At 46.2% G+C, this 25575-nt stretch overlaps 1 protein-coding gene and 1 long non-coding RNA gene across 3 annotated transcripts in view; one reads left to right on the top strand and one right to left on the bottom strand.

The window, feature by feature from the left end:
* Positions 1-25015, bottom strand: part of GNB5 (G protein subunit beta 5) — a 59584-nt gene extending 34569 nt beyond the window's left edge. Inside the window, exon 1 of one of the 2 annotated variants that reach the window (XM_030814082.1) lies at positions 24787-25015. In XM_030814082.1, the coding sequence (XP_030669942.1) occupies positions 24787-24898 (112 nt within the window). In that variant the 5' untranslated portion in view covers positions 24899-25015. Of the gene's footprint in view, positions 1-24633; positions 24713-24786 lie in introns of those variants that run through there. The other variant, XM_030814083.1, reaches the window with a different exon arrangement.
* A 29-nt stretch (positions 25016-25044) lies between these two features.
* Positions 25045-25575, top strand: part of LOC115835456 — a 28156-nt gene continuing 27625 nt past the window's right edge. The window contains exon 1 of the long non-coding RNA XR_004030431.1: positions 25045-25422. This is a non-coding gene — a long non-coding RNA (uncharacterized LOC115835456). The remainder of the gene's footprint in view (positions 25423-25575) is intronic.

Below are 25575 nucleotides of genomic sequence, written 5' to 3'. Positions count from 1 at the left end.
CTTCCTCCCATCCTTCCCTCCCCAAAATGCTTCAGCGTGTATGTCCTAAAAACAAGGAACTCTCTTAAATAACCAAAGTGTAATGATCAAAATTAGAAAATTAATGCAGAAACAACACTAATCTACAGACTTATTGAGATACTGCCTATTGTCCAAATAATAACCTTCACAGCAAAAGAAAATCCATGGTCATAGATTGCATTCAGTTGCCATGTTTATTTAGCCTCCAGTTATTTGGTTCCTTCTTGTAATGTGGTCTGATGCTTCCTTGAGATTAGTTTGGGTAAAACATGTTTGGCAGGGCCATAGAGTGGGGTGCTGAGCTAATGTCACTGAACCCCACCTGGGCACATGAGTCCCACTGCTGGTGGGGTCACCGGGGATCATCTGGTTAAGGGGGCACCTGCCAGGTCTCTCCACTGGAGAGTTACCATCTTACCTTTCGTAATGAAACGTGTCTTGTTGGGGAGGTACTCTGAGGCTATATAAACATCGTGTTACCCCTCAAACCCCAACGGACTTATTTTAATACCACTAATGATTCTGGCCTGAATGAGTGATTGTGATGATGGCTGGCAAGTGGTGATCTTTCTCAGTCCATCCTTCCCTCTGCATTCATTAGTTGGCTTTCTAAGGAGGAGCTCTGCCTCCTCTCCCAGTTATTTATTTATTCATTCATTTACATCAGTAGAGACTCATGGGTTCTTACTTTATTCAAGAGGTTGTAATCCATTACTAATACTATTGACTTTGATCTTCAAATTGTCCCAGGTGATGGGGAGCCCCATCAAGCAGGTTCCCGTGACCTTCTGACACGTCCCCCTCATAGTCTGAGCACTTCTCATTTCAAGCTTCTGTTGTTCCTTCCCTGTCCTTGCTCTAAAATCAGCTGCTTCTCCAAGGAACTAAAAGTTCCTTTTAGTTGCCTCATTTCTTTGTGATAAAAGAGCAAAGTTGCACGTGGGCTAAAAGTCTTTGCGAAAACCCAAACTGTAAAAATACTTGCTAAACTAGGCCAGGCACGGTGGCTCACGCCTGTAATCCCAGCACTTTGGGAGGCCAAAGTAGGTGGATTGCTTGAGCTCAGGAGTCTGAGATCAGCCTGGGCAACATGGTGACACCGTCTCTACCAAAAATACAAAAACTTGGCTGGATGTGGTGGCACATATCTGTGGTCTCAGTTACTTGGGAGGCCAAAGTAGGAGAACTGCTTGAGCCCGGGGACAAAGGTCGCAGTTGGCAGAGGTTGCAGTGAGCTGAGATTGCGCCACTGCACTCCAGCCTGGGTGACAGAGCTGGACCTTGTCTAAAAATACAAACAAACAAACAAACAAAACAAAAACCTTGCTAAACTCTAAAGTGCTACATGAATGTTCAATTATTATGCCGTTGCTTCTGCTAAAACATTGCATCATTTACTGCCACGAACAGCATATTCGTCTTTTACAGATACGTTCTTTAACAAAACACATCTAATAAAGTTTAAAAACAGATTGAATTTTCCAAATTCTTATAGGCCTTTTTTTTTTTTTTGAGTCGAAGTCTCGCTCTGTCACCCAGGCTGGAGTGCAGTGGCGCCATCTTGGCTCACTGCAACCTCTACCTCCCGGGTTCAAGTGATTCTCCTGCCTCAGCCTCTGGAGTAGTTGGGATTACAGGCATGTAGTGCCACGCCCAGCTAATTTTTGTATTTTTAGTAGAGACGGGTTTCACCATGTTGGCCAGGATGGTCTCAATTATCTGACCTCGTGATCCACCCACCTTGGCCTCCCAAAGTGCTGGGATTACGGGAGTGAGCCACCGCGCCCGGCCATATAGGCCTTTTATATAAGGCTCTATCGGCCCAGAGTTGTGAGCATATTTTATTATTTTACTTTGAAATTTTACATTAATATTATTGCTGCTTCCCCCAATTCAGCATTAGGATAGCCATAGCTTTTTGATAATTTCCCTTTTAATAAAAAAGATGATTCACCCAACCAAAATAGGGTCCTCCTTACATAATATGAATTTGCATGGATCCCAACTATTAATTATTTTTTCTCACTACATTTTTTCTTCCCACATGTAGATCACTGCCAACCCACTCCATCCTGTTTCTATCTGCCAAATTTTGCATCCATTGAATTAAAAAAATTTTTTTAAATTAAAAATTAGGAAGTTAAAAAAAAGACCTGGAAATGAGCTGAATACGTGCTGGGTATTATTTGTGCGAACTTGGTTCAGGGCAGATGTGGTTTCTCCTTTGCCTTCTGGAGGACCATTCCTCCAGGATTTAATTTTTTTTTTTAATGTTGAATATAACCAGCTGGTTTCTATAATAAGAATTTGCTAGAATATAATGACTACCTGTTAAGAAATTCCACTAGCTCCAGGAAGACAGGAGTGCTGTCTTGTTTGATCTTCTTCAGAGGCAAAACTGGAGCAAAGCAGTTAAAAATCCAGGCTCTGGATTTGGGGGCTTGGGTCAAAGCCTGGCTCTGCCGCACACCAGCTGCACAACCTTGAGCAAATCATGTACTTTCTCACCACCTCTCTTCCCCTGTGGGGTTGTGGGGACAACTATTCAAGCCTGGCACAAAAGGGAACACTTGATAAGGGTTGGCTATGACATTCTCTAGCTTGGCATACAGTGAGTACCCAGTAATATTTACTGAAGGAATAAATGAAATGCTTAGTATTTATTAAATTTCAATCAACGGTAGCAATCCTAAGCAGCAGTTTTTGGTGGGCGAACAAAACAATCAAGCCTCTTTGCCTTCTTTTTCTGTACCTCTCCCTATCCCTAATCCATCATCCCTACTTCAGCTGTCAAGCAACTCATCAATTTAACAGGGCACGCTCACTAGCACTGGGAGTGGGAGGCACACACATGGTTTCAGACCTATTTTCTGATCCAAGGAGCTCACCAGCCTTTTTTTTAAAAAAGTTCCTTTTTTTTTCATTTCCCCCTCCTGGCCCTATCCTGTTCCCTGAGCAACTTGGATTTGGACTTTACCACGCACAAACCCTTAAACCATTTAGATACAGCTCAAATTCTTTCCTGGTTCATTCCAGTTCAGTCTGTGCCAGCCTCTGGGACCACCCAGATATATGAGAGTCAGTCCCCGCCCTCACTGGAGTTTAGAGTTGAGGGAAGAGATGGAGCCATAATGATGATTTCCATACAACATGGGACTTGCTAAGCTAGATGTGTGGACACAGGAAGCTTCTGTCCCACAGGATGGGGCACTGCACTGGGCCTTTTGGGGTGGCATCTGAGCTCAGTCGAAAGGATAAAAAGGTGAGTCAGATCAGAGGAGGTCCTAGGTGGGTAGGCTAAGCTGAGGAAATGGCAAAAGCAAAGGTCCAACAATAATACTGATGTAAAATTTTTTACACCAGTATTTTTTAGGAGTGGAATAAACAACTTGATTGCAGAGTAAGGGGTGGGTGCGGGCAAGTAATGGCGCTGTACACCCGTGACAGAGCTCATTTATCCCATTGTGACAGCAGGCTGCTGTCTTCAGAGGAGTGGCATGGTCGGATCTGCCTTCTCATGACTATGTGTGGCTGCAGCGTTGGAGGACAGCGTTGACAGAGACAACACTGGAGGAGGGAAACCAGGGAAGAGACTCCTCTTCTTTGGCAGCCCCCTCTCCAGCAGACACACCATCTGCTGCACCGCCCTTCTCTGTGGTCCCTCCAAGGTCAGACTGGAACAGCCTAGAAACTGCTCCCTGTCCCTGGATGTTCTCTTTGCCATGTCCAGGGAGAGGATGCTTGCCTCTGTGGCCTCCCTGCTCGGTTGGGTCCTGTGAAGCTTGAGATGCTGAATATTCTGGATGCCAGTCCAGACCAAGGAATCAGAATCAAAGTCATGGCTGGAACTCAAGAGGAAGTGTAGGCCAGTGAATGCTGCTTGAATGATGGTTCCAGAATCTCTACTATGTGCCAAGAACTGTGCCAGGTGCTTGGGTACAGAAAAGAGTAAGACAGTCTCTGCTCTTACTGAGCTCACAGTCTGGAGGGGGCAGACAGGTCAGCACCCAGGTAACAACTACAGCGCAGTGCGATGGTGGCTGACAGAGGCTGTCACCCAGGGTCAGGGAGCCAGAGGGGAACAGACTCTGCTGGCAGGCGTGGTCATTAGAGGTGATGTCACTGAAGCCTGGTTTGAAGGATGCACAGGAGTTGGGGTGGAAAAGGGTAGGTGGGAAACTAGCTTTTTTTTTTTTTTTTGAGATGGAGTCTCACTCTGTTGCCCAGGCTGGAGTGCAATGGCGTGATCTTCGCTCACTGTAACCTCTGCCTCCTGGGTTCAAGTGATTCTCCTGTCTCAGCCTCCTGAGTAGCTGGGATTCCAGGCCCATGCCACCACACCTGGCTAATTTTTGTGTTTTTCGTAGAGATGGGGTTTCACCGTGTTGGCCAGGCCGGTCTCGAACTCCTGACCTCAGGAGATCCACCCGCCTCTGCCTCCCAAAGTGTTGGGGTTACAGGCATGAGCCACCATTCCCGGCCAGGAAATTAGCTTCTTAATGTCTACTTTTGTTGCTGTTTTTTAGGAAAATGGCAGACAATGACCCAATCCATGGGAGTGTTCTAAGGTTCAACTGAGAAGGCAAATTAAAGTGCCTAACAGGCAGCTGGCAGGCCAGGAGTGGCAAAACTAGAGTTGGTGTACTAGGAGCTGAGAACTAGAAGACTGGAAACAACATGACCCAAAGAGAAATGGGGCTTTTGAAATGGGGGAGCCATGAAAACTAGAGATCATGTTTAGAATAACAGAGAATGGGTGAATGAAAAGAGGGGTTGTGAATGGAGAGATGGTTTTGTCTTGATTGCCTTTTATAGAATTATAGAAGTAAATGTATATTCATTGAAAATAATCAGAAAATAAAAATATATGGTCACTTATAATTCTGCTTAGACTGACCATTCTTATCATTTGGTGAGTACCCTCCCAGCCTTTCCTCCACATATGTGCACACACATATATATGTTTGTAAGCAGACAACATGCCACATAAAATTTGGGGGACTACAGGCATGGGATTACAGGTGTGAGCTGCCACACCCAGCCTATCTATCATTTTTAATGACTCCATAACATTCCACTGTATATACATACTATAATCTCTGAATCTCCTACTGGTGGATACTTACTTTGTCCCAGGGCTACCATGATACCCTTGTACTGTATTATCTCCTTAGATAAATTCCAATTCGTGCAATTACTGAGTCAAAGGGAAAGCATATTTTTTAAGGCTTCTGATATATGTTACCAATATCCACCATTGATTGTGTGTCTCTGGGTGACGGGCACTGGGCTGAGTGCTTTACACAACAGCCTGAGGACAAGGGTTTTATCTCCATTTCTACAGATGAGGAGCCTGGAGCTCAGAGAGGCTAAGGACCTCATGCACACATACTTGGATCCCTAAGAACATTTACATACCTTCAATAATGGGCGAATCTGTGGGCGGGTAGCTATCATTATTTAGAAAATCAAGGAGTAGTTGAGGCATTGACAATGGCTTCTAAGTCCAGGAGACATCCTAACTTTGGATCCTCCATGCCTCTTTCTTTTTTTGAGACAGAGTCTCGGTCTGTTGCCCAGGCTGGAGTGCAGTGGCGTGATCTTGGCTCATTGTAACCTCCACCTCCCAGGTTCAAGCAATTCTCATGCCTCAGCCTCTCAAGCAGCTGGGATTACAGGCACACGCCACCATGCCCAGCTAATTTTTGCATTTTTTTAGTAGAGATGGGGTTTTACCATGTTTTCCAGGTTGGTCTTGAAGTCCTGGCCTCAAGTGGTCCACCCACCTCAGCCTCCCAAAGGGCTGGGATTATAGGTGTGATCCACCGTGCTCGGCCATACCTCTTTGATGTAGGCAGATCAATGGGTCACAGAGCTAGAGAGCCTAGATCAGGAGTGAAGAAACCTGCCTGGGTCTTGGCTTGGCAGCCACTTGGCTGGAAGAATCATGGAAAGTTAGAGCCGGAAGAGAACTGAATGACTCAACAAGAAAGGACTGAGCACCTTTCACAGTCTGGCCCTGTGCTGCGTGCCAGGCTGAACACGATGGACGGGTCAACTGGATAGCACTTGCAGTTGGGTAACCATATGGAGCGATAGTCTTCAAGCTCCCATTTTACCTGTAGAAGTCTCCTGCAACTGCCTCTGCTTTGGCTCATGGACAAAATCTTATCAGAAGTCTAATACGGAAAACAGATGAAGGCAGAGCTGAGCTGGTGAACAGTGGAGGGAGGGTGACGGCCAGACACGAAGGCACGTCTACCCGTAAGTTCCAAATATCACGTCTACCCCTGGAGTCCAAACAGCAGGCGTGAAGGCCAGTGAGCTACACCAAGCCCCCTTGCTTCTCAGAAAAGGAAAATGGGGCCTGAGGGAAGAGCACAGTTAACAAATTGAAGGTGAACACATGTCTCCTCTGAGCCTGCACCCTGCTCTGTAAAATGAGGGTATTACAGAGTATCTCACAGGGCCTTGGAAATATAATTCTGGCAAAAACTTAACTTTTCATCACGATGTGGTTTACTCTCAACTTTCAGGGAATAGTTTTGTTATTTATTTTATAATCTGTGCATTCATGAACTGAAAGCAAAAGATATGGTGTGCAGCTCAATACACAAGAATTCAAACCATGTAAATTTATAAAGTGAAAATTCACAACAGGGTCCTTCTCATTACATTATAAGGCAATGAAAAAAAAAAAAAAGGAACCAAAGCATGAACAAGCTCTAAAATGTCCCTGAAAATGAATACTCTGAAACTGATTGTAAAGAAGACAAGTGAGATGTCTTAAATAGGAAAACAAAACTATTTAAAAAATGATCTGGAATCACTTTCAAATTTGCACTAATATATACAGTCTTTTCATGGCCACCTTTTGGTAGATTAAAGGAATCAAGGAGAAAAAAAATTTAATGCTAATTTAAAAAAACTCATGTAGTCTGATTCTGTGCCAAAGTAGAATGGGATAGGATGGATACAAAACCCGCAAACAGGCGGATCCGAGTGCAATGGTGTTTACTACTAATTGATTACAACCAGTTACAGATTTCTTTGTTCCTTCTCCACTCCCACTGCTTCACTTGACTAGCGTTAAAAAACAAAACCAGAAAAAAAAAAACCACAGGGCGGGCCAAGATGGCTGATTGGAAGCAGCTGCGATCCGCAGCGCTCGTGGAGAACGGAATGGCGATTGAATTCCACACCTTCAACTGAGGTATTCAGACTCTTGCGTTGGGACTGACTAGCTAGTCGGGGCGACTCACAGAGAGCGAGGAAAAGCAGGGTGGGGCGATGGCCCACCCGAGTGCAACACTGAGCCAGGGGAGCCCCGACCACCGGCCAAGGGAGGCGGTGAGTGATTGTGTGACCACGCCCGGGAAACCAGGGTTTTCCCATAGATCTTTGCAACCTGTGGATCGTGAGATCACCTCGTGAGCCCAAGCCACCGAGGGCCTTGGGTCCAAAGCACAGAGCTGTGCGGACTCTCGGTGGCAGCGTGGGCACACACAGAGACCCAGGAGTTTTGGCAAACTCCGGCCCAAGGAAGTCCTGTGAGGAAAGAGATCCATCTATTCCCCTAGGAAGGGGGGTGACGCCAGGGAGCCAGGCACCGTAGTTCAGTGGGCCCCACTCGCACAGCACCTCACAGGCTAAGACTCACTGTCTTGTAATTCCAGCCAGCCAGTGGTAGAGGTTGGAGACGGCCTGAGACGACCGAGCTGGGTGGACGGGTAGGAGGGACAGACACCATACCTGCAGCTCAAGTAGGCCATCCTGGTCTGCCAGCTCCCGGGAGTCAGGGTGGTCCAAACTGGGAGGAATTCCCCACAGCGCAGCACAGCTGCTGTGGCAGATCATGGCCAGACTGCTACTTTAAGTGGGACCTGGATGCTCTGGAGAGTCTGCGTGGTCTGGATGAGGGAGGTTTCCCTCAGCACAGCGCACCTGCTCCACCAGGGGGCAGCCAGACTGCTTCTTTAAGCGAGTCCCTGATCCCATTCCCCTTGGCTGGGTGAGACCTCCCAACAGGAGTCTACAAATGCCTCCTCCAGGAGCATTCCAGATGGCGTCAGGTTGGTGCCCCTCTGGGATGGAGTCTCCAGAGGAAGGAGCTGGCTGCCATCTTTGCTGTTTTGCTGCCTTCACTGGTGATACCTCCAGGTGCAGGAGAGACCCAGGCAATAAGGGTCTGGAGTGGACCCCCAGTAAACCACAGCAGCCCTGTGGAGGAGAGGCCTGACTGTTAAAAGAAAAACAGGCCGGGCACGGTGGCTCACACCTGTAATCCCAGCACTTGGGGAGGCCGAGGCAAGAGGATCACAAGGTCAGGAGTTCAAGACCAGCCTGACCAACATGGTGAAATACAAATACACAAAATACTAAAAATACAAAAATTAGCTGGGCGTGATGGCGGGCGCCTGTAATCCCAGCTACTTGGGAGGCTGAGGCAGGAGAATCGCTTGAACCTGGGAGGCAGAGGTTGCAGTGAGCTGCGATGGTGCCATTGCACTCCAGCCTGGGAGACAACAGCAAGATTCTGTCTAAAAAAAAAAAAAAGCTGGGTTCGGTGGCTCAAGCCTGTAATCCCAGCACTTTCGGAGGCCGAGGCGGGCAGATCACGAAGTCAGGAGATCGAGACAATCCTGGCTAACACGGTGAAATCCCGCCTCTACTAAAAATATAAAAATAAAAAAAATTAGCTGTGTGTGGTGGCGGGCGCGCCTGTAGTCCCAGCTGCTCAGAAGACTGAGGCAGGAGAATGGCGTGAACCTGGGAGGTGGAGCTTGCAGTGAGCCGAGAGCGCAACACTGCACTCCAGCCTGGGCGACAGAGCCAGACTCCATCTCAAAATAAATAAATAAATAAAAATAAAAAAGAAAGCAACATCATCATCAAGACTCCACAAAAACCCCATTCAAAGGTCAGCAACCTCAAAGACTGAAGATAGATAAGCCCACAAAGATGAGAAAGAATCAATGCAAAAACGCTGAGAACTCAAAAAGCCAGAGTACCTCTTCTCCACATGATCACAGCATCTCTACAGCAAAGGCACAGAACTGGTTGAGGCTGAGATAGAGGAACTGACAGAAGTAGGCTTCAGAAGGTGGGTAATAATGAACTTCACTGAGCTAAAGGAGCATGTTCTAACCCAATGCAAAGAAGCTAAGAATCATGATAAAACATTACAGGAGCTGAGAACCAAAATAGCCAGTTTAGAGAGGAACATAAATGACCTGATAGGGTTGAAAGATACAACACAAGAATGTCACGATGCAATCACAAGTATCAACAGCTGAACAGACCAAGCGTAGGAAACAACCTCAGAGCTTGAAGATTATCTTTCTAAAATAAGGCAAGCAGACAAGAATAGAGAAAAAAGAATGAAAAGGAATGAACAAAACCTCCAGTAAATATGGGATTATGTAAAAAGACTGAACCTACAACTGATTAGGGTACCTGAAAGATATGGGGAGAATGGAACCAAGCTAAAAAACATACTTCAGGATATCATCCAGGAGAACTTCCCTAACCTAAGAAGACAGGGCAATGTTCAAATTCAGGAAATCCAGAGAACCCCAGTAAGATATTCCCCGAAAAGATCAACCCCAAGACACATAATCATCAGATTCTCCAAGACTGAAACGAAAGAAAAAATGTTAAGGGCAGCCAGAGAGAAAGGCAAAGGGAAGCCCGCCAGACTAACAGCAGACCTCTCAGTGGAAACCTTATGAGCCCGAAGAGAGTGGGGCCAATATTCAACATTCTTAAAGAAAAGAATTTCCAACCCAGAATTTTATATGCAGCCAAGCTAAGCTTCATAAGCAAAGGAGAAATAAGATCTTTTTCAGACAAGCAAATGCTGAGGAAATTTATCACCACCAGGCCTGCCCTGTAAAAGCTCCTGAAGGAAGCACTAAATATGGAAAGGAAAAACTGTTACCAGCTACTACAAAAAAAACAAAACAAAAACTGAAGTATAAGTACACTGTGAAGCACCTACACAAACAAGTCTGCAAAATAACTAGCTAGCATCATGATGACAGGATCAAATTCACACATAACAATATTAACCTTAAATGTAAATGGGCTAAATGCTCCAATTAAAAGACACAGAATGGCAAGCTGGATCAAGAGTCAAGACTCATTGGTATACTATATTCAAGAGCCCCATCTCACATGCAAAGACACGCATAGGCTAAAAATAAAGGGATGGAGGAAAATTTACCAAGCAAACGGAAAACAGAAAAAAGCAGGCACTGCAATCCTAGTTTCCAACAAAACAGACTTTAAACCAACAAGATAAAAAAAGACAGAGAAGGGCATTACATAATGGTAAAGGGATCAATTCAACAAGAAGAGCTAACTATTCTAAATATATATGCACCCAATACAGGAGCACCCAGATTCATAAAGCAAGTTCTTACAGATCTACAAAGAGACTTACACTCCCACACAATAATAGCGGGAGACTTTAACACCCCACTGGCAATACTGGACAGACCATTGAGACAGAAAATTAACAAAGATATTCAGAACCTGAACTCAGCTCTGGATAAAGTGGACCTGACAGATATCTACAGAATTCTCCATCCAAAAACAACAGAATATGCATTCTTCTCATGACCACATGCCACTTACTCTAAAATTGATCACATAATTGGAAGTAAAACTCTCCTTAGCAAATGCAAAAGAACTGAAATCATAACAGTCTCTCAGACCACAGTGAAATCAAATTAGAACTCAAGATTAAGAAACTCACTCAAAACCACACAACTACATGGAAATTGAACAACCTGTTCCTGAATGACTCCTAGGTAAATAATGAAATTATGGCAGAAATCAAGAAGTTATTTAAAACTAATGAGAACTAAGAGACAACGTACCAGAATCTCTAGGACACAGCTAAAGCAATGTTAAGAGGGAAATTTTAGCACTAAATGTCTATATTAGAAAGCTAGAAAGATCTCAAATCAACAACCTAACATCACAGCTAAAAGAACTAGAGAACCAAGAGCAAACAAACCCCAAAGCTAGCAGAAGACAAGAAATAACCAAGATCAGAGTGAAACTAAAGGAGATAGAGACATGAAAAACCCTTCAAAAAAATCAATGAATCCAGGAGCTGGTTTTTTGAAAAAATTAATAAAACAGACCACTAGATAGATTAATAAAAGAGAGGAGAATCAAATAGACACAATCAGAAATGATAAAGGGGATATCACCACTGACCCCACAGAAATACAAACAACCATCAGAGAATATTACAAATACCTTTACGCACATAAACTAGAAAATCTAGAAGAAATGGATAAATTCCTAAATGCATACACCCTACCAAGACTGAACCAGGAAGAAATGGAATCCCTGAATAGACCAATAATGGGGTCTGAAATTAAGGCAGTAACAAATAGCCTACCAACAAAAAAAAGCCCAGGACCAGACAGATTTACAGCTGAATTTTACCAGAGGTACAAAGACGGGCTGGTACCCTTTCTTCTGAAACTATTCCAAACAATTGAAAAGGAGGGACTCCTCCCTAACTGATTTTATGAGGTCAGCATCATCCAGATATCAAAACCTGGCAGAGATACAACAAAAAAAGAAAACTTTGGCCGAGTGCAGTGGCCCACGTCTGTAATCCCAGCACTTTGGGAGGCTGAGGCGGGTAGATCACCTGAGGTCAGGACTTCGAGACCAGCCTGGCCAACGTGGTGAAACCCTGTCTCTACTAAAAATACAAAAAATTAGCCGGGCATGGTGGCAGGCGCCTGTAATCTTAGCTACTTAGGAGGCTGAGGCAGGGAATCGCCTGAACCCACCAGGTAGAGGTTGCAGTGAGTCGAGATCATGCCATTGCACTCCAGACTGGGCAACAGGAGCAAGACTCCATTTCAAAAAAAAAAGAAAAGAAAGAAAACTTCAGGCCAACATCCCCCTGATGAAGATTGGTGCAAAAATCATCAATAAATGATTCCCAATACTGGGAAACTGAATCCAGCAGCACATCAAAAAACTTATCCAACACTATCAAGTTGGATTCATCCCTAGGATGCAACATTGGCTCAACATACTCAAATCAGTAAATATAATTCATCATATAAAAAAAACTAAAGAAAAAAACCACATGATTACCTCAATAGACACAGAAAAGGCCTTCAATAAAATTCAACATCCCTTCATGTTAAAAACTAGCAATAAACAAGGTATTGAAGGAACATATCTCAAAATAATAAGAGCCATATATGATAAACTTACACCGAATATCATACTGAATGGGCAAAAGCTGGAAGCATTCCCCTTGACTGGCACAAGACAAAGATGCCCTCTCTCTCCACTCCTATTCAATATAGTATTGGAAGTTCTGGCCAGGGCAATCAGGTAAGAAAAAGAAATAAATGGTATTCAAATAGGAAGAAGGGAAGTCAAATTATCTTTGTTTGCAGATGACAAGATCCTGTATCTAGAAAAACCTCATCGTCTAAGCCCAAAAGTTTCCTAAGCTAATAAGCAACTTCAGCAAAATCTCAGGATACAAAATCAATGTGCAAAAATCACTAGAGAGCCAAATCATGAGTGAACTCCCATTCATAATTGCTACAAAGAGAATAAAATACCTGGGAATACAGCTAACAAGGGAAGTGAAGGACCTCTTCAAGAAGAACTACAAACCACTGCTCAAGGAGATCAGAGAGGGCACAAACAAATGGAAAAACATTCCATGCTTATGGATAGGAAGAATCAACACAGTGAAAATGGCCATACTGCCCAAAGTAATTTATAGATTCAATGCGATTCCTGTTAAACTACCATTGACATTCTTCATAGAATAGAAAAAAAACTATCTTAAAATTCATATGGGACGAAAAGAGAGCCCATATAGCCAAGATAATCCTCAGCAAAAGGAACAAAGCTGGAGGCATCAGGCTACCCAACTTCAAACTATACTACAAGGCTACAGTAACCAAAACAGCATGGTACTGGTACAAAAACAGACACATAAACCAATGGAACCGAATGGAGAGCTCAGAAATAAGATTGCACACCTACAATCAACTGATCTTTGATGAACCTGACAAAAACAGGCAATGGGGAAAGGATTCCCTATTTAATAAATAGTGCTAGGAGAACTGGCTAGCTATATGCAGATGACTGAAACTGAACCCCTTCCTTACATCTTATACAAAAATTAATGCAAGATGGATTAAAGACTTAAATGTAAAACTCCAAACTATAAAAACCCTAGAAGAAAATCTAGGCAATACCAGGCCAGGTGTGGGGGCTCACGCCTGTAATCCCAGCATTTTGGGAGGCCAATGCAGACGAATCACTTGAGGTCAGGAGTTTGAGACCAGACTGGCCAACATGGTGAAACCCCGTCTCTACTAAAAATACAAAAATTAGGTGTGGTGGCGCATGCTTGTAGTCCCAGCTGTTTGGGAGGCTGAGGCACTAGAATCACTTGAACCTAGGAGGCGGAGGTTGCAGTGAGCCAAGATCGCGCCACTGCACTCCAGCCTGGGTGACTGAGGCAGGCAGATCACCTGAAGTCAAGAGTTTGAAACCAGCCTGGCCAACATGGTGAAACCCCGTCTCTAATAAAAATACAAAAAATTAGCTGGACATGGTGGTGGGCACCTGTAATCCCAGCTACTCAGGAGGCTGAGGCAGGAAAATAGCCTGAACCCAGGAGGCGGAGGCTGCAGTGAGCAGAGATCACGCCATTGCACTCCAGCCTGGGTGACAAGAGCGAGACTCTGTCTCAAAGAAAAGGAAAGAAAAAGAAAAGAAGATAAGAGAAGAGAAAAAGAAAAGAAAGAAAGAGGAAAACCTAGGCAATACCATTCAGGACATAGTCACGGGCCAAAGATTTCATAACGAAAACACCGAAAGTAATTGCAACGCAAGCAAAAATTGATAAATGGGATCTAATTAAAACAAAGGGCTTCTGCATAGCAAAATAAACTACATCAGAGTGAATGGACAAACTACAGAAGGGAGAAAATGTTTGCGATCTATCCATCTGATAAAAGTCTAATATCCAGAATCTACAAGAACTCAAACAAATTTACAAGAAAAAAAAAAACCCATTAAAAAGTGGGCAAAGGACATGAACAGACACTTCTCAAAAGGAGATACTCATGCAGCCAACAAACATGAAAAAAAGCTCAATATCACTGATCATTAGAGAAATGCACATCAAAACCACAATGAGATACCATCTCATATCAGTCAGAAAGGTGATTATTAAAAAGTCAAGAAGCAACAGATGCTGGCGAGGTTGCAGAGAAAAAGGAATGCTTCTACACTGTTGGTGGGAATATAAATTAGTTCAACCCTGTGGAAGACAGTGTGGCAATTCCTCAAAGATCTAGAAGCAGAAATGCCATTTGACCCAGCAATCCCATTACTGGGTATATATCCAAAGGAATATAAACCATTCTATTAAAAGACACAAGCACACATGTTCATTGCAGCACTATTTACAATACCAAAGACATGAAACGAACCCAAATGGTCATCAATGATAGACTGGATAAAGAAAACGTGGTACATACATACCACGGAATACTATGCAGCCATAAAAAGGAACGAAATAATGTCCTTTGCAGGGACATGGAAGCCATTATCCTCAGCAAACTAACGCAGAAACAGAAAACCAAACACCACATGTTCTCATTTATAAGTGGGAGCTGAACGATGAGAACAAATGGACACATCGGGGGAACAACACACACTGGGGCCTGCCAGGGGCATAGCAGGAGGGACAGCATCAGGAAGAACAGCTAATGGATGCTGGGCTTAATACTTAGGTGATGGGTTGATCTGTGCAGCAAACCGCATGACACATGTTTACCTGTGTAACAAAACTATACATCCTGCACATGTACCCTGGAACTTAAAAGCTGAAGAAAAAACAAAAAAAACCCCTCTCAAACACCTGTATGGAAGGAAAACATTTACAGTCACATTTATCTCACTTATATTTGTCAGAGATTTGTGAATTGCCTTAAAAAAATTCATGAGGCTGGGCACGGTGGCTCATGCCTGTAATCCCAGCACTTTGAGAGGCTGAGGCAGGCAGATCACCTGAGGTCAGAAGTTTGAGACCAGCCTGGCCAACACGGCTAAACTATAAAAAAAAAATTAGCCAGGCATGGTGGTGTGCGACTATAATCCCAGCTACCTGGGAGGCTGAGGCAAGAGAAGCACTTCAATCTGGGAGGTGGAGGTTGCAGTAAGCCGAGATCACGCTACTGGACTCCAGCTGGGCAATAAGGTGAGACCCTACCTCCAAAAAAAAAAAAAAAAAATTTCATGAGCCACAAAAAATTCTACCCTGAAATCCCTAATTAAAAGTTTGGAGAATTAAGTTATAGGACCATCTTTAAGATGGAATACTATATGGTTCCATATAAGAATTTTTAATGATGACATTAAAAGAAATGTAAATGACATGGGGAGCTACTCAATCCATTGTGCTGAATGTTAAAACTGGGCTCAAATCCTCTATCTAGTACAGTCCCTAGTAAGCTTATAAATATATACACAAACATGGAAACATAAGCTATGAAATACATCAACATATTACAAATGGCTACCTCTAGGTATTGAGATTATGAATGACTTGTTTTCTTCTGTATTTCTAGATTTTTCCGCAGTGAGCATTTGTTTATTGGGAAAGTACTCTAAACACCCTTGCATTAGCCAGCTCAAGTATAATGGTGAATGCAGAGAAAGGAAGGGGAAAGGAAATGAAGGCAGGTTAGCTTTCTGCTGCCTCTGACGGGTGCAGGAGGCATGTGGCCGAGCAGCAGGGAAGAGGATGACTGTAGAGAAACCGACTTCTGTCAGCCTCAGTACACAGATCACATTTTCTTAGAATATGAAAAAAGTCAAGGAATATGTTTGTTCCAGGCTAATCTAGAAAGTTGGTTTTCCTAGATTATTCCCTAAGCCATAAATCAGAATAGTCCAAGACTCTAAGCCATAAAGCATTCAATAATAAAACTTTTCAAAAAATTACATTTAGAATAGATAGAAAAGTTAATGGTATCCGATAATACATCATGTGTATCAAATTTAGTCTAGATTTGTACTCAGAAAAACGACATAAACTTGCTTTTTCTTTAACAATATTAGCATCTGCCTCAAGGAGCTGGGAATTGGAATAAAGCTCCCACACAGCCCCAGGAGGCTGCTGTGCCTGTTGGCTGAAATGAACACCATGTCCTTCCTGTTCTGTCTGCTTTGAGCCTGTCTTGCAGATTATTCCTCAGTTTAATTTCAAGTTAAAGACTCTTTAGAGTTGAATTGTTTTCCCCTTTCTCTTTTTATTTTCTAGTTTTTGAGACAGGATCTTATTCTGTCACATAGGCTTGAGTGCAGTGGTGCAATCATAGCTCATTGCAGTCTCAACCCCCTGGGCTCAAGTGATCCTCCCACCTCAGCCTCCCGAGTAGCTAGGACCACAGGTGCACACCATTATGCCTGGCTAATTTTTATTTTTTTATTTTTATTTTTTTGAGAGTTGAGGTCTCGCTATGTTGCCCAGGCTGGTCTTCAACTCCTGGGCTCAAGTGATCCTTCCGTTTAAGCCTTCCAAAGTGAGCCACCATGCCCAGCCTCCTTTTATTCTTGATCTTGACTCCCATTCTAGTACTCATTTTTCCCTTATTATAAAAAGCAGTAAATGTGCTGGGTGCGGTGGCTTATGCCTGTAATCCCAGCACTTTGGGAGGCAGAGGCAGATGGATCGCCTGAGCCCAGGAGATCAAGACCAGCCTGGGCAACATGGAGAAACCTCGTCTCTACAAAAAAATGCAAAAATTAGCCAGGTGTGGTGGCACACACCTGTAGTCCCAGCTACTTGAGAGGTTGAGGTAGCCAGGAGTTTGAGGCAGCAGTGAGCCATGATTGGGCCACAGTACTCTAGCCTGTGTGACACAGTGAGAACCTGGCTCAAAAACAGTAAATGTATAGATGGGTATAAAATGAAAAGCACCTTCACTTTCCATACCCCTCTCTAGCGATAACAAGTTCCTTGTGTATCCTTCCAGACATTTACTGCATATACAAGCACCTCTTGTTTATTAAGATCATGTTATATATACTGTTTGGCACTTTGCTTTTTATTTTCTTTTACTTAATAAAAAAAATCAACACCTTTTCATATGTGGATTTACTTTTCTTTCTTTTCAATGCCAATCTCTTTTTTTTTATTTGATAAATATTTACTTAGCCTAGTTCACTCTTGTAGGAGGGTGATCCACAGTAAATGATACAAATAAAGTACCTGCTGCCAAGGTGCTTACATTCTAGTAAGGGAGACATAAAATCAACCAATCGTCAATCAGTCAACAAAGAATAAATTAATGAAAGTAATTTTAGAGAGTGATGAAGCGAATAATGAAAGGGAGCTGAAATTGTAGGAAGTCGGGACAGACATGGCCATTTTAGATTAAGGAGTCTCCATGTTGCCCAGGCTGGTTTTGATCTCCTGGGCTCAAGCGATCCACCTGCCTCTGCCTCCCAAAGTGCTGGGATTACAGGCGTGAGCCACCATGCCCAGCACACTTACTGCTTTTTATAATAAGGGAAGCTGCCTCTGAGGAGGTGGAATATGAACTGAGACAGAATATATGAAGTAAACTATGCAAAGAAGTGGGAGAACGTTCCAGAAGAGAGTACACAAGATGTCTGAAGGCTGAAGGCAAGAACAAGCTTGATGGTCTGAAGCTCACCAAGATGGCCAGTGTGACTGGCAATAGTGAGCAAAGCATAGACTGATCCAAGGTGAAGTAGAAGAGGTAGATGGAACTAGGTCATTTAGGGAGACTGTTGGCAAATCTCAACTTTCTAAGAGAAGGTCTAGCATGATGAGGAGGACAGCTGTCCTGGAAGCTTGAATCTTCTCTACTCCCTATTCAACATTAGAGTAGCTACAAAATATTAGGGAAATCCCTTCACCTCTCCCTGGATCTCAGCTGCTTTTTCATCCATAAGGGACAGGGCTGTTGGGAAGGGAAGGAAATGTTTTGTGCTGAAAGACTGAAGCTGAAGCAGGGGAACCCTCCTGATCTAAGAGCTGTGTGATGGGCTAAATAATGGCCCCCAAAGGTATCCACATCCTAATCTCCAGAACCAGTGGCGATGCTATCTTATGGCAAAAGGGACTTTATAGATGTGATTAAGGATCCTGAGATGGGGAGATTATCCTGGATTATCCAGGTGGGCCCAACATAATCACACGGATCCTAATAAGAGGGAGCAGGTGGGTCAGAGTCAGAGAGAGAGGTGACCACAGAAGCAGTGCTCAGAATCACGTGAGCCTTGGGCTGAGAACATGGGCAGCCCCAAGAAGCTGGAAAAAGCAAGAAATGGATTCTCCCCTAAAGCCTCCAGAAGGACCTGCCCACCCATTTTAGTCACCGATTATAGACCTCCAGCACTGTAAGAAAACAAATGTATGTTATTGCAAGCCACTAAGTTTGTGGAAATTTGTACAGCAGCAATCAGAAATGAATGCACGCTGTAACCACTTGATTCTAAAATGCCTTGGAATCAAGCGAGGGAGTACTCGCCTGTGGTAGAAGATAAGCAGAAAGTGACAAGGAGAAAGCTCTGGGGAGAAGCAGGAAGCTCTGCGGGAGGAAGGGGAAAATGGGGCTTGGGGCTGTGGAGTTTGATGTGAGCTGGCTTCCCATCAGAGGACCCATATAAGCTATTAATAGTTCCTATATTTTATGTTGGCCAAGGGTCTGGCTTGGGGATGAGGGCCAAAGGGATGGAGGTGAAGAACTCAGGGTCTGAAGAGAGGAAACCTTCATTTTTTCCTCAAAGTTTATGCTATACAATTTTATTGTATTGACCTTAAGGCAAGAATTTGGGCAAGTCCAAGCCAACAGGAGTAACAACTATCCTGGTTTGCCTAGGACTGCAGGGTCTCCTGGGGTGCAGGACTTTCCATTTTAAAACCTAGGGTCTGGCTGGGCATGGTGGCTCACGCCTGTAATCCCAGAACTTTGGGAGGCTGAGGCGGGCAGATCACCTGAGGTCAGGAGTTCAAGAACAGCCTGTCCAACATGGTGAAACCTGGTCTCCACTAAAAATATAAAAATTAGCCAGGCATGGTGGCACGTGCCTGTAGTCCCAGCCACTTGGGAGGCTGAGGCAGGAGAATCGCTTGAACCTGGGAGGTGGAACTTACAGTGAGCTGAGATTGTGCCACTGCACTCTAGCCTGGGCGACAGAGAGAGACTCCATCTCAAAAAAAAAAAAAAAAAAGGCCAGGGGCAGTGGGTCACACCTATAATCCCAGCACTTTGGGAGGCCAAGGTGGATGGATCACAAGGTCAGGAGTTCGAGACCAGCCTGGTTAACACAGTGAAACCCTGTATCTACTAAAAATACAAAAATTACCCAGGTGTGGTGGCACGCACCTGTAATCCCAGCTACTCAGGAGGTTGAGGCAGGAGAACTGCTTGAACCCAGGAGGTGGAGGTTATAGCAAGCTGAGATCATGCCATTGCACTCCAGCCTGGGCAACAGAGCGAGACTCCATCTCAAAAAAATAAAACAAAACAAACAAAAACAGATCTGTTAACTAAGGGGCTGCCAGTCACTATAAGAGATACAGGAAAGTGCACACTGCCAGCCCCCGCTCTGGGGAGTGAACAGATTCAGTTTATGGTCCTCCCCAGCTTCACCAGACCCTTCCCACCTTCCCCCAGGCTCTCAGCCACTTGCTCAATGGGGAGCCCTGCAAAGAAAGCTGCATCATTCCCAAACTGAATCCCGGCCCAACCACTAACCAGCTGCATGACCCTGAACGAATTATTTGACTTTGCTAAGCCGGCTCACTCATCGCACAGATGGGGATGATACCACTTTCCTTCACACAGGGAAAAATGATAGCACTGTTGTTTGCACCTGACAGGGCTCCAGCTTATACTTCCACAAGCAAAACTCATCAGCATCCTTTCCTCCCTTTCCCACCTGAGTGCCAAGGGACGAACACACTTAGGAAGGAGCTGGGGGAGTCTGGGCTGGGGTAAGGTAAGAGCAGCTGCAGGGTCAACTATGGGACCAAGACAAGCTCAGAAATCATCTCTCACTCTTCCACCTTTAGCTGTAACTTCCATTAGGAGCTGGCAAGTGGCACCCAAGGCAGGCTCTCTGATAAGAGGGAAAGAGACATTTGTCAAGAACTCTTACCCCAGGTCACTTACCTCTCACACTTCATTTCCCTCCCTCAAGCTGTCTTGTTCTGCCACAAAACACGGCAGGCAGAGTGAGCCCAGTAAAGCAATCAGATCCATCCTCTCTCTCGAAACCCTCCAAGGGTTTCCTGACTCACTGGGAGTAAGAGCCCAAATCTTCACTGTGCCCACGGGGTCCAGCATGAGCTTCCAGCATAACCTGCAGCTGGACTCTGCCCTGCACACTCCCCTCCAGACACATCTGCTTCCTCACTCTTCCTCAGATACATCAGATACACCAAACACACCCCCTCCTGGGGCCTCTGCCTAGCTCCTCCTTTTGCTTGAAGTTTGCTCTCCGGATAGTAGTCGTGGTGCTGGTTCTCTTCCTTCAGGTCTGGATTCAAAGGCCCTTCTCAATGAGGCTTCCCTGGGCCACCTTCTCTAAAGCTTCTGCTCCCCAACACCTCATTTCCCACTGTCTGCTTTAGTTCTTTTCTCTCTAATACGTGTCATCTAGCATGTCACCCATATTACTCATTTGTCCTCTGACTCCCACACTGGAATGGAAGCTCTGCCAGGGAGGGATGCTGGTCTGACTTGTTCACCGCAGTATCCCCCAGGGCTGAGAACAGTGCCTGATATACAATGGGCCGGCAGAATGTGTTGAATGAGTGACAGGCTTGGGTGTGCATACATGTCAATAAAGGAGGAGGCAGGAATAATTGCTAGGTCAAGGTGACTGAAGGCTGGAGATGATGGGATCTCATGCCTGGTGGTGGGAGGGAACTGACAAAGCCAGGACAGGGACAGGTTTGAGGTCAGTGCATGTGGAGGTGGGTTTGGAAGTGTAACATTAAGGGATCAGTTTAGAGCTTCCATTTTCTGTGGAGAAGGAGTCCAGGTGGAAGGAGAGGAGTCAGAGACCCATGCCGCATAGAGAGTCTAAAATTTTCACTGTGAAGAGCTAACCAGAGAAACTCCAGCCAGCTCTGAGAGCCTTGGTGAACTAGTGACTGGGGGATTGACAGTGGTCTCAGCGAGCCCCCTGTGTGCCGCTTCTACAGCAGCATCTGATGTTCAGCTGCAGGTACGAGAGAGAGAGGGGACAGCAAATTCATCCAGGCTGAGGTTCTGCCAGGCAGCTCCCATGAAGAGACAGAAGCACAAGGAAATTTGGATTGCTTGGCAAGATTGTTGCTGAAATGGTGGCCAAAGTCTCAACACTGGATACCGAAGGAAGAGAAGAAAGGAAGGGGCTGAGAGACTGGAAGAGAGGAGAGCTGGGATCCTGGAGGAAGGAGATCTCCCCAGGGAGAGACTATGCTTGGAGGTGGAGGCAGCGATTGGAGATGCGGGAAGAGGAGCAGTCCTGAGTGCTGACAAGAACCCAGGCATGTGTGCAGCAGGGGTTGCAAAGGTGAGGGGCCCGCACGTCATCTCACAGGATGGGGCAGGGCTTAGGAGCAAGAGGAAGACTCAAGTCACAGTCCTAAGAAATGCCAAAGTCCTTAAGAAGTGAGAGAACCTGGCTAGGCTCACAGTGGCTCATGCCTGTAATCCCAGCACTTTAGGAGGCCAAGGCAGGAGGATCACTTGAAGCCAGGAGTTCAAGACCCGCCTGGGCAACATAGTGAGACCCTGTCTCTACAAAGAATTTTGAAACAAAAGTAGCCAGGTGTGGTAGTACGTGTCTGTAGTCCCAATTACCTGGGAGGCTGAGGCAGGAGGACTGCTTGAGCCCAGGAGGTTGAAGCTGCAGTGAGCTATAACTCCACTCCACTCCAGCCTGGGTGACAGAGTGAGACCCTGTCTCTCTCTCTTTTTTTTTTTTTTTTTTTTTTTTGAGACAGAGTCTTGCTTCATCAGGCTGGAGTGCAGTGGCAAGATCTCGGCTCACTGCAACCTCCAACTCCCTGGTTTTAGTTATTCTCCTGCCTTAGCCTCCCGAGTAGCTGAGATTACAGGCACCTGCCACCATACCCAACTAATTTTTGTATTTTTAGTAGACACGGGGTTTCACCATGTTGACCAGGACGGTCTCGATCTCCTGACCTCATGATCCACCTGCCTTGGCCTCCCAAAGTGCTGGGATTACAGGTGTGAGCCACCCTGCCGGGCCGAGACCCTGTCTCTTAAAAATAAAGATGAATAAAGAAAAGAATGGCTGAGTGCAGTGGCTCACACCTGTAGTCCCAGTACTTTTGGAGGCTCAGGCGGGTAGATCACTTGAAGTCAGGAGTTCGAGAGCAGCCTGGCCAACATGGTGAAGCCTACTAAAAATACAAAAATTACCTGGGTGTGGTGGCACATGCCTATCGTCCCAGCTACTTGGGAGGCTGAGGCAGGAGAAACGCTTGAACCTGGGAGGTGGAGGTTGCAGTGAGCCAAGACTGTGCCATTGTACTCCAGCCTGGGTGACAGAGTGAGACTCTGTGTCAAAAAAAAAAAAAAAAAAAAAAAAAAAAAAAAAAAAAGAAAAGAAATGAGAGAACCTGGCTGGGAGATCAGGAGACATGTCAAAGGGGAAGAGGTCAATATGGTGATAAGAACCTTCAAGGAGCAAAGGTTTTATGGGGGGTAGACGAGAAGTGGTCTGGAAGCTGCAGGGGAATCAAGAGGGACACAACCACATGACTTCTGGTCTTTCCAGCTCACAAATTCTGACACGTGCAGGTAGGGATAGACCCTTCCACTGTGGGTCTAAAATCTGGCCCTAGCTTTTGAGGGCACCACACTCTTGGCAGGACAAAAAAAAGTTTCTTCTTTTGGATTGACTACATTTGCCCCCTCAGGTTCCCTATTGAAAAGCTGCATCTCTGCTATCTCTCTGTCTTAAGGCAACTTACAAATTCACAGAAAAGCTGAAAATATCCAGGCATGCAGCCTGCACTATTGAATAAGTGAGTTTCTGGAGAACACCCTCTGCATGAAGCTCAAAACGGGTTTGGCAAAAATAATCTGAAGTGAGCCTGAGCTGGCACTCTGATTGCCTGGGGGGAATCCGGGTCCCATCACTTAGCAGGGGACATTCGGTAAGTCCTTTAACTTCTTTGTGCTTCAGTTTCCTCATCTGTCAAATGCAGAAGTTAGACGACCTGTGAATACTTTTCACCATGTTGGCCAGGCTGGTCTCAAACTGGGAGGAGGATTTCTGGGAAAACTTTTGCTTTGCTTTCTTGATAGGGAGCAAAGAGAGATTGGTGTCCATATTCCCCCTTCTTCCTGCCTTGGATACAGAAGTGATGTTTGGAGCTGTGGCAATCATATTATAATCATGGGGCAAACGCCACTGCTCTAAGGTGTGGAGAAGAAAGGCAGAAGGAGCCTGGGTCCCTTGGTGGGGGGTGCGTGGCGCAGCTGAACAACAGCAGGTGATCATCCACTTTTGCTCTTGTTATGTAAGAAAAGTAACTCTCAATTTGCATAACTACATTATTTGGAGTTTATGGTTAGTGATTGCTGGACACGATTTCTAAGCTTAGAGTGCCTCCTATTTAAAGGAGACCCCTAGGAAAGCACAGCACACGCTAGATCCAGGTCATCCACTTCTCTTAAGTGACCTTCAGAGATCAAAAGCTAAAGGCCCTAGCACGAACCCTATTTTTCCATTCCAAATAGAATGTAAAGGGTGGCACGGATTAGGAATGGCAGGAGAACAATGTCAAGGTGTGCAGGAGGGCACCGTGGGAGGTGCTCAGCAAAGGGGAGATGCCACCCTCAGAGCTGAAAAGTCAGCAGATACGACCACTTCCCCAAGCCTGGCCCCCAGCCTAAGCTCTGCTGAGGAGGAGCCCTCTGACAAAGTAAAGGAGCGCTGTTTTGGCCAAGAGCCACTGAACCTGGCTATTTAATCGCTCACTCATAAAAATCACAGAGCCAGTTCTGAATTGCGGTGGTGGCGGTGAAGAATGCAAGTTTGAGATTGCTATGGCTCTTTTATGCCAATCCACCACATCGATCCAAAAGCTTTTTAAACAGCCTTAAACGAACTGAACGGTTGAATTTGGTGAGCTCCTCCGTTTCCCTTCTCTCCCAGCTCCCCGCCCCAAGGATAGGGTAGAGGTTGGAAAAAATGACCTTTGAAATTGCAGTCTCATAAAAGCAAAACTGAGAAAAGACACAACAGGGATGGAGAAAGCCAGACGATCATTAAAAAACAAAACAGGAGTCTCTCCTAGGCCGCGCCTACACGGGCTCGCCGCGCTCGCTCGTCACCACCGACACCCCACCCCCTGCCCTCCGCATGGGAGGGGCAAGAACGCGATTAGTTCGCAGCTTCCAGGCAGGTGATGAGAGTAGCTAGTCCCGCGGTCCTCCGCTAGCTGGCGGCGGGGGTCGGCCAGGTGCCCGGACCCTCCGAGGGCCCCACCCCCGCGCGCCCCGGGGATCGGGACCGCTACCCGCGCCTCACCTGCGCGCCCGGGCCCCGGGGCCCTGCTCCCGGGCGGTGGCGCGGGCCTGGCTCCCGTCGCAGCCCCGGCCGCCCCCGCCGCCCCCGCCGCCCCCGCCCGGGAAGTGGCGAGCCGGTCCGGCTTGCCCCGCCCGCCTCCCGGCCCGCACTCACGCTCCACATCGTGCAGCTTGGCTCGCTCCTCCTCCAGCTTGCCCTTGAGGCTCTCGGCCTCGCTCTTCAGCGACGCCAGCGTCTCGTTCTCGTGCAGCCCCTCGGTTGCCATCTTCGCGCGGGGACGCGGCGGAGAGGGAAGCGGAGAGCGGGGATGCGCTGAGCCGAGGTGGGCGCCGCTCCAGCAGCCGTCCCCGGCCCCGAGCACCGCCCCGCGGCCCCGCCCTCCGCGATGACGCCAGCAGCTGCGGGCCCGGCTGCTGCGCCTGAGCCCCAAGACCCTGGCACCTGGGCGCGCGCTCTGGCGCAGTGCCCGGTGCGATGTCCGCGTCAGCCTCTCTCCTCCGGGAGAGGCAGGGAGTGTCACGCCCATTTTACCAGCGGGCAAACTGAGGCTCAGGGATGCTGGGTGATTTGCCCGAGGACGCACACAGAGGGAAGGGCCAAGCCGGGATTCCAACTCGGGACTCCCCGCTTCTTGGGGAGACCGGTGAGGCCCCCGCGACACGGCCCTCCCATCCCCAAGCCTCTCGTGCAGATCTCCGCTCTGTGGGGCTTGATTGCGGGCTGCGGGCCCGTGGCTCCTGCAGGCAGAGAGAGGACGGGAGAGGAGACGGCGACGAGGCTTGGCCGCAGGTAGCTACGGTGCTCCCCCAACAAGGAACCGGAAACCCTCTTCGTTTGTTGATTTAAATATACAAAAATAAAACTAGTCTCTGGGTTCTGAGACGGAGTCTCTGCGGCATTAGGAGGCCCACCCTTATTTTTTCTTTTCTTCACGCAGGAAAT

The sequence above is a fragment of the Nomascus leucogenys genome, chromosome 6, assembly GCF_006542625.1.
Source record: "Nomascus leucogenys isolate Asia chromosome 6, Asia_NLE_v1, whole genome shotgun sequence".
NCBI classification, from domain to species: domain Eukaryota; kingdom Metazoa; phylum Chordata; class Mammalia; order Primates; family Hylobatidae; genus Nomascus; species Nomascus leucogenys.
The sequence above is the reverse complement of the archived record's forward strand: the minus strand, read 5'-3'. Positions and strand labels throughout refer to the sequence as shown.